Source organism: Rhinoderma darwinii, chromosome 13 (assembly GCF_050947455.1).
Source record: "Rhinoderma darwinii isolate aRhiDar2 chromosome 13, aRhiDar2.hap1, whole genome shotgun sequence".
Classification (NCBI taxonomy): Eukaryota; Metazoa; Chordata; class Amphibia; order Anura; family Rhinodermatidae; genus Rhinoderma; species Rhinoderma darwinii.
Genome location: NC_134699.1, coordinates 6,514,346 through 6,525,215, shown reverse-complemented (window position 1 = coordinate 6,525,215; position 10,870 = coordinate 6,514,346). Strand labels below are relative to the sequence as shown.

General features: G+C 41.4%; 1 protein-coding gene across 2 annotated transcripts in view; it reads right to left on the bottom strand.

Moving 5' to 3' along the window:
* Positions 1-1,735: 1,735 nt before the first annotated feature.
* CCM2L (CCM2 like scaffold protein) overlaps positions 1,736-10,870 on the bottom strand; it is a 36,617-nt gene continuing 27,482 nt past the window's right edge. For both annotated transcript variants that reach the window (XM_075847047.1, XM_075847048.1), the window contains exon 10: positions 1,736-2,601. In XM_075847047.1, coding sequence (XP_075703162.1) covers positions 2,345-2,601 — 257 coding nt within the window. In that variant the 3' untranslated portion in view covers positions 1,736-2,344. The remainder of the gene's footprint in view (positions 2,602-10,870) is intronic.

Here is a 10,870-nt window from a genome sequence, read left to right as displayed (position 1 = left end):
TGTGGGAAGAAAGAGCATGTCGGAAGAAAAAAAAACTCCTCCGCCCCCATTTGGGAAGTTTTTTTTTTTTGCGTGGTTTGTGAAAAACTGCACCAAAAAACTGTGTGAACTTGGCCTTAGGGTGTATTCACACCAGGCAGATTTGTTGCAGAAATTTCGGACTGTTCCATACATCTGACTGGGACCTGCAGAAATCCATATGCTGCAGAAACAACCCCCTACAAACGAATGGGCCAGACTTTCATTCGCTGAAATTTCTGCATCCAATCTGCTGCGTGTGAATCAATCCTTAGACCTGGATGTGTCGTAACGCGCGGCTCCCGCTAACGCGATGTTTCACATTAGGGAGTTTCTGGTTGAGCATTTTCCTCTGTACAATTAACCATTTGGATCTCAAGGCTTTAAATCCTGTGCGTATCTTCCAAAGTCTAAACTCTGACATGGTGACTCGTAGCCGCTTATGTAGTTATAGATTCAATATCGAAAAGGATTTTATTTGGTGAGCCTGTGGCTATTGCACACAAAAACCGTAGCCCCCGTCCTAAATGTTAAACCACAACCCCCCCCCCCCACATTATAGGATCTCGGTTAAACTCTTATGGGTGTGTCTGAACAACAAGATCAATAGTTGCCAATTACAACCAGCAGAATAGTGAGTGCAGCTCTGGAGTACACACATATTCATCACTATGGTTCACATGCACTTTGTTCTGCTCCATAGTGAGGATCTAATATTCGTGGGTGAGAATTGCAAGGAGTCCCCAAAATGCTAATTTGCCGTATAATGGCTGTAACCCCCCCCCCCACAGAGCCTGATCTGAAAGTCATGCCCCCCATATAGAGCCTGATCTGAAGGTCATGCCCCCCTCTCACCAGGTATATCGGGGTGCATGCGGCAGATATTGTTGTGGAATTATGTTTTATGGATCTACTCCCCGTCCTAAAATGTTGTTAGTGTGGGGTCTCCTCTGGGATAGGGTATGTGGTGTCCTTTACCGTGTAATAATTAACACCGACAACCCCTTTAAAATCTTTATTTCTTTTGTTTTTAACCCTGTAATTACCATGTTGTTCTGTATGAAGTGATGACACTTCAATGTCCCCGTATATTACAGTGCTACCAATCCCGAACAAGTATTAATAAAACCCTCCGGTATACACACGTAAGGGCTCATTCAGACGAACATGTATCTAGTCCGTGTGACGGCCGTTAAAACAACGCATGTATTTCAATGGGGCTGTTCGCACGACCGTTTCAACGGAGCGCGTGAAGGGTCCTTGAAAAAATAAAACATGCCCTATTTCCCTGAGTGTCACACATCCCTCCATGGACTCTAGTCTATGGGGGTTTCGTGACCACTCGCCCCGCACGGGTGCGCCTCGGACGTGAAAAAGTGCCGTTTTTCACGTCCGAGGTTCGCAACGCTCATCTGAATGTAGCCTTGTGTGCACCGCTGAAGTACATGATGGTGTAAACCTATGCATGGGATAATCCCTGTATTGCTCGGATTCCCAGGCTGGTACTGCAAAATCCTTCCAGGGCCCAATGCTACTTTTGCAGGGTTTGATTCTAGGAAGAGAAGGCAAACAATGGCCACTGTACTGGTTATTACACCTTAAAATATTTACATTGCGTGAATTCCTGGGGTAGTTCTTACTTTTTTTTTTTAATATATATAGATCTGTGGGCCTTGAACCTATATATAGAAAACCCATCTCTGCAGCATCAGACGCCTTTAATAAGAGAATTTTTTTTTATTAGGGTACAGAAATGTACAAAATAGACCCAGTCAGCCGTTTCTCTAAATCTGTTCAGCCTCGTGGGTGCCGCTACCCAGCTTTCCCACCCTCCTGAATGACCTGTCTTGTTACTTAGACCTATAACCATGTTCCCGTCTCACTACATGAGGCAGATTTGATGGTTGTATCACAAATTTCTCATGTAGGGATAGCTGGATGACAACCGGTGTGAGAGCTGTAATGTGTGTAGCTACCATGGATCATACTTGCCAACATTTAAAGGGGTTGTGCAGGATAAAAAAAATAAAAAATTCTTTCAGAACAGCACCACATCTGTCCACAGGTGGTATCTGGTATTGCAGCTTAGCTCGAATGAAGTGGATGGGGCTGAGCTGTAATACCACGAACAACCTGTGGACAGATATGGCGCTGGTTTTTGCTGAAAGCGGCCATGTTTATGTTAAACTGGAAAACTCTTGAATACTCAATCATCGGACATTCTAAGCCCCACCCCTTTTTAAATACACATTGGCATGAACTCCGCCCCCTTTTGCGGTCCGGATTGCAGGACTGTTCTGTGAAAATTGGGACAGTGGGCGAGTCCTCACAGGAAGTCGTCATCTTCAGAATCATTGTCGTTTCTTGCCAAAGCCTCGATATTGTGGGTGATGTCTGTGATCATGCGGTTGAACCCTGGCGAGCAGCTGTCGTAATTGCGCACCGCGGAGGCAGACGTATTACTCATGCTGCGCTTGATCCTGCCAAAACTGTCCGTCAAAATTCCTCCGTCACGAATTCCGATGCTCTCCAGAAAAGTCTCGTAGTAGCCGATGTCCATGTCCGGGATAAATGGCCTCAAACCTACCAAGAAAAACAACAAATTCTCTGAAGGGTGGGCGTGCGTCTGCTGGAGCTCAGTGCCAATCCAGCTGACTTATGAGTGACAGTTTGGTAGTTTGGCACACGCTGCCTAGCAACCAGTTTTATTTACAATGGGTTGTCAGGCAAAGCGTCCCTAGTAACCAGTCTATCATATAACGAACGGGTCCTCGGCTGCAGGCAGAGAAGGGATTCAGTAAGACTATAGACGGGGTATGATATATGAATAAGCCTAGAAACGTATAACATACATACAGCCAACTTTACATTGATACTTCTATACATTTATATATAATCCATATAAACATTATACATACACACACCGCTATATACACACACACGCACATCTATACATCCATTTATATATAACCCATATAAACATCTATATACACATACATCTATACATTTACATAAACACATTTATATACATCAGTAAGTACATTTATATATAATCCATATATACATCCATTTATATACCGAACATCTATACATACATCTATGCATACATCTAGACACACACGTACATCTATGCATACATCTAGACACACGTACAACTATGCATACATCTAGACACACACGTACATCTATGCATACATCTAGACACACACGTACATCTATGCATACATCTAGACACACACGTACATCTATGCATACATCTAGACACACACGTACATCTATGCATACATCTAGACACACGTACAACTATGCATACATCTAGACACACGTACATCTATGCATACATCTAGACACACACGTACATCTATGCATACATCTAGACACACGTACATCTATGCATACATCTAGACACACACGTACATCTATGCATACATCTAGACACACGTACAACTATGCATACATCTAGACACACACGTACATCTATGCATACATCTAGACACACACGTACATCTATGCATACATCTAGACACACACGTACATCTAGACACACACGTACATCTATGCATACATCTAGACACACACGTACATCTAGACACACACGTACATCTATGCATACATCTAGACACACACGTACATCTATGCATACATCTAGACACACACGTACATCTATGCATACATCTAGACACACACGTACATCTATGCATACATCTAGACACACACGTACATCTATGCATACATCTAGACACACACGTACAACTATGCATACATCTAGACACACGTACAACTATGCATACATCTAGACACACGTACATCTATGCATACATCTAGACACACACGTACATCTATGCATACATCTAGACACACGTACATCTATGCATACATCTAGACACACACGTACATCTATGCATACATCTAGACACACGTACAACTATGCATACATCTAGACACACACGTACATCTATGCATACATCTAGACACACGTACATCTATGCATACATCTAGACACACACGTACATCTATGCATACATCTAGACACACACGTACATCTATGCATACATCTAGACACACACGTACATCTATGCATACATCTAGACACACACGTACATCTATGCATACATCTAGACACACACGTACATCTAGACACACACGTACATCTATGCATACATCTAGACACACACGTACATCTAGACACACACGTACATCTATGCATACATCTAGACACACACGTACATCTATGCATACATCTAGACACACACGTACATCTATGCATACATCTAGACACACACGTACATCTATGCATACATCTAGACACACACGTACATCTATGCATACATCTAGACACACACGTACAACTATGCATACATCTAGACACATACGTACATCTATGCATACATCTAGACACACACGTACATCTATGCATACATCTAGACACACACGTACATCTATGCATACATCTAGACACACACGTACAACTATGCATACATCTAGACACACACGTACATCTATGCATACATCTAGACACACACGTACATCTATGCATACATCTAGACACACACGTACATCTATGCATACATCTAGACACACGTACATCTATGCATACATCTAGACACACACGTACATCTATGCATACATCTAGACGCACACGTACATCTATGCATACATCTAGACGCACACGTACATCTATGCATACATCTAGACGCACACGTACATCTATGCATACATCTAGACGCACACGTACATCTATGCATACATCTAGACACACGTACATCTATGCATACATCTAGACACACGTACATCTATGCATACATCTAGACGCACACGTACATCTATGCATACATCTAGACGCACACGTACATCTATGCATACATCTAGACGCACACGTACATCTATGCATACATCTAGACGCACACGTACATCTATGCATACATCTAGACGCACACGTACATCTATGCATACATCTAGACGCACACGTACATCTATGCATACATCTAGACGCACACGTACATCTATGCATACATCTAGACACACGTACATCTATGCATACATCTAGACACACGTACATCTATGCATACATCTAGACACACACGTACATCTATGCATACATCTAGACACACACGTACATCTATGCATACATCTAGACACACGTACATCTATGCATACATCTAGACACACGTACATCTATGCATACATCTAGACGCACACGTACATCTATGCATACATCTAGACGCACACGTACATCTATGCATACATCTAGACGCACACGTACATCTATGCATACATCTAGACGCACACGTACAACTATGCATACATCTAGACGCACACGTACAACTATGCATACATCTAGACGCACACGTACATCTATGCATACATCTAGACGCACACGTACATCTATGCATACATCTAGACGCACACGTACATCTATGCATACATCTAGACGCACACGTACATCTATGCATACATCTAGACGCACACGTACATCTATGCATACATCTAGACGCACACGTACATCTATGCATACATCTAGACGCACACGTACATCTATGCATACATCTAGACGCACACGTACATCTATGCATACATCTAGACGCACACGTACAACTATGCATACATCTAGACACACACGTACATCTATGCATACATCTAGACACACACGTACATCTATGCATACATCTAGACACACACGTACATCTATGCATACATCTAGACACACACGTACATCTATGCATACATCTAGACACACACGTACATCTATGCATACATAAAGCTGTACATACAACTACATATATAAAATACGCATCTATTTATATATAAACATCTATACATTCTTATCACACAGCTATACATACATTCGTGTAAATACTTGCATCTATACATTATACATCTAGACATTCATACTATACATGCATACATTCTATATACACATAAACATACATATACACATCTACAACATACACATGTATACCTCCATATACACATACTTCTACATATACTTCTATATATATATATATATATATATATATATATATAGATACATACAACTATACATACATTTATATATAATCCATATAAACATCTATACATACAGCTATATGTACACACGTATATAGCTATAATACGTTAATACATCCATATATGCATCCAAACATGCTTCAATACATCTATACATACGTACTTCTATACATCCATTTATATATAATCCATATAAACATCCAAACATCTACAGACCTCCTATATATAAACATACATGCAACTATACATACTACCATATAAACGACTATACATACACACACTATAGATATGCACCTATATACATTTATATACTCCTATACATACTCATACATTTACATACATCCATTTATACATATATACATACATCTATGCACACAAATTTATACATACAACTATACATATATAAATATACACACATCTATACATACAACTATACATATAAATATACACACATCTATACATATATAAATATACACACATCTATACATCCATTTATATATAATCTATACAAAGATTTATATAGCTATATGTAAACATTAATACATACAGCTATACATATTTACATGTATATATTACATACATCTAGACATGCATACAGCTATACATATACCGTGTTTCCCCGATAGTAAGACACCCCCGATTGTAAGACGTATCGGGGGTTTCAGGGGGGTCGGCTAATATAAGCCGTACCCCGAAAGTAAGACATATGTCTTACTTTCGGGGAAACACGGGGGTATTGCCGCCTCCTGCCCACTTCCGCGCCGCCCCCCTCTCCATACGTCACCGCGCCGGATATATCCGTCCTCAGCAGCTGCTAGTTCGCGCAGGAGGATGGATATATCCGTCCTGTGATGGCGCGGGTACTGAGACTGTACCCACGCGATCAGCGGCAGGCGCACGGCTGTTATACACAGCCTGGCTCCTGCTGCAACTGCCGGAATCGAAGCGCGCGCCGATTCCGGCAGTTTAACCCATTAAATGCCGCTGTCAATAGTGACAGCGGCATTTAATGTGTTTGACAGAGGGAGGGAGCTCCCTCTGTCACCCGATCGGCGCCCCCGCAAACAAATCGCGGGTCGCCGTCGGGTTTCCATGACAGCCGGGGGTCTAACAAAGACCCCCAGGTCTGCCTTCAGCATCTGCCTGTTAGGCGATGCCAGAGGCATGACCTAATAGGTTGCCTGTCAGTTTTACACTGACAGGCAATAATGCTTCGGTATACTAAGTATACCAAAGCATTATATATGCGATCGGCACATCGCACAGTGAAGTCCCCTGGTGGGACTAAAAAAAAAAAAAGTAAAACAGTTAAATAAAGTTTGTGAAAAAAAATAAAATAATAATTCGACAATTTTTTCCCAATATAAGACATACCCCGAAAGTAAGACATAGTGGGGCTTTTGGGGATAAAAAGAAAGTAAGACACTGTCTTACTTTCGGGGAAACACGGGTATATATATATTCGTCCATACATACTATATATGTATATATAAATATAAATCTTGCAGCATATATACATTCAATATCTAACATTGCCATTTTTAACCATTTATTAATGAAGTATTTATTATCTTTCAATTCAACACGATCCTACGACTTTCCCCTCTATCAATTTTCCCCCTTTTTTTCATATATATATATATATATATATATATATATATATACACACATCTTGACATACAACTCTACATACACTGCTATGCATTTATATACATACACATCTATGAATTCACTTATATACATATGCTCATACATTTACATACACACTTATGTACTGTACATCCATTTATCCACACATGTTTACATACACACCTCTAGACGTAGATCTATATATAATGCATATATATATATATATATATATACACATACATACATGCACGCACGCATTTATATACACACACACACACACACCCACCCCCCCACCCTATATGCATACAACCATCCTCCATACACTTATATGTAATTCATATAGACATCTATACATACACTTCTATGCATTTTGATATACATATGCTTATACACAGCTATACATTTACACACTTATATACAGCTATACATGTATATATGGATTATATACATACAGCTACATAAATACATACATTTATATAAATATATTTACATACAACTATATATTTATACATTACATCTAGGCAGTCATACAGCTATACCACACCCACCCATACATCTAATCATGGATATATATATTTTTTTTTTATCGATTACATACAGTTATACATACGGACCTCTATACATACATTTGTCTATACATACCATATATACACCTCTATATAAAACTATACATACACATCTTTTGCATTTATATGCATACTCCTACATTTACATACACATATATAATCATCTATACATATGTCAATATAGCTATACATACCGCTAAACATCCGTCTATATATACATCATTGGATGAATGCGTCTATCCATACAACTAGTACTTTTATACATTACGTTCATGCATCTCTATCTACCTACCTATACATCTTATAAACATACACATCTATAGACATACATTCTACCTATATCTAGGTCTATAGTCAAACAGCGCAGTTTGTGAACTGTTCTCGTGCTGCTGTGGTGACCGTGTATCGTGAGTGGAGAAATGGCGCCATTGGGAATAACCGACGTGGAAACTGCGGAGCACCACGCGCCATTGATGGGAGAGGTCAACGGCGGCTACGAAAGTGCGCGAGGGCCGGACAACACGCTAGATGGAGCAGCTCACTATGAAAATCATCCAGGGGGTGACCAGACGTGTGTCTAATACAACAGTCCAGCGAACCCGACCGCGTATGAGGCTCCGGAGCAGACTGACGGTCACTGCTCCTATGTAGCAAAGCTGCAGCGGGAAAAAGGCTTCAGTTTGCGCGGCAGTATCAGAATTGGACCCCCAATGATTGGCACAGGGTCGTCTTCTCCGATGAGTCACGTTTTAGCGCTTCAGGCGAGAAACATCAGAGAACAAACACCCGGCGACCATTGCTGGAAGAACACGAGCCGGTGGCGGCAGCGTTATGGTCGGGGAATTTTCCATGAGAGATATAGACATTTACAGTTGCAGAGTGAATGAGAGCTGAGCAAGTTTCATCCACACGTTGCAGAAAAAACCTGCGCAGAAATCGTTCATAAATGTGTTCATCTGCCGCGCGTCCGTTTATGCTGCATATTCTTTGCTCTTTTGTTGCAGGTTTCCCCTATTAAATTCAATGGGGAGGTAAAACCCGGGGGCGGATTTGTGATTTTTGCAGTGGAAAAGCTGTGAGTTCGCTGCAAAAAAAAACGCAAATCAGGGGAAAAAAAAAATTATCTTATACTTACCCAGAATTCTGTGCTTCTACATCCAGGCGGCCCCCTGGGGTGACGTTTCATAAACGTCATTCCAGGATGCAGGGCGGCAGAGGGATGTGTTGCCATGGCTACAGGTAAGAATTAGACTTTTTTTTTTTTACCGTGCCGTTTTCTGCAGCGGACATTCCGGATGAAAAACTGCACCACAATTTGGCGCAGCTTTTTTTTGGGCCTGGCAAACGGATGAAAATAGGCAGTGTGAACATACCCTAGCAGTGCGCCATAATGCATTGCAATTACGTCTGTACGGTGCCCAAATAATAGTTATGCATGAAGCCTAAATATTGGACGGTACCAGTCACGGGAAGAAGCCGGCGCCATGACATAAGAGGAATGTTAAAAAGGGCTGTATAGGGTTAGAAAAACACGGTGACTTTTTTTTTTTTTATTATTCGACTAAATCTTAATGTCATCATTACCAATATGTATGTTCTATTAACAAATGGTGTGATAGCTCACAGGGAGCTTCTCTGCTTCTCACGCTGAAGACCCAGGTTCAAACCTCCGGCAATCACCTGCAATCCCAGACAAAATCTACTGCTTGGATGAAAAAAAAAAATGCTCCATTTTTCTATAACCCACCACTTCCACTCCAGACGGATGCACTACAGGTGTGCGGTATTTAGTGTCCCAGACTACTGAGCTGCTATTCCAAGGAGTCGGCCCCAGGATTCGAGCCCTGGTCTCCAGCATCGCTACTGGTTCTCCTGGCGCTCTGCCCTCTGAGCCGCCTCCACCTCTATACATATAAGAGTGCCTTTCTTAATGTCATTATCGAGGAAGAGCAAGAACGGTTTTGAGCGAATTCGACCCTCGTGGCCAAAAAAATGTAGAATCCGCTCAGAATGTAACGAAACAAATGAAATAGCAGCAGATAGGGCTAGAACCTATGACTTCTTCTTACTATTCAAGCCGCTGCACTGACCACTGACCCACGGCCAGATCTGAAAGTTATAGGTGGTTTTTGTAATTATAAGTCTAAACTAAAGGAAAAGTTACACAAAGAAGAATCTAAAAGTCCTAAGACGGGTCATCAGGGGAAGGGACATTGGGAGACAAAAAAAGAAGATCCTAAGATCAGTCGTCTCCACCTCAGGCCAGGACTTCAGATGTTCCTGCAGAGAAGACTTCTCATACTTCATAGAACATCTTCTAGATCAGCCGCCCGCCCCATTCCTAACACTGGAGCTTCAGATTATTTGTGTAGCGCGGGTCACCCCAAGCAAAGAGCAACATGGACCAACTATATCAAGGAGCCAACATCAAGTTCAACCATGGGCATCACCCGAGTCGTCCGATTTCTCACCAAGGGTTAATAGTCAATACTGTAAGCAAGATTAATGCAGTTTAAGAAAAATCGAGACCAAATATTCCAACCATTGGTCGCGCCTCATGACCGACCCTCTGAGCCCTCACCACCTCCGCGTCGGCCAACTCGGTCACCTTTGTCATTCCCACATTGGCCACCATGTTCATCCTTACCATC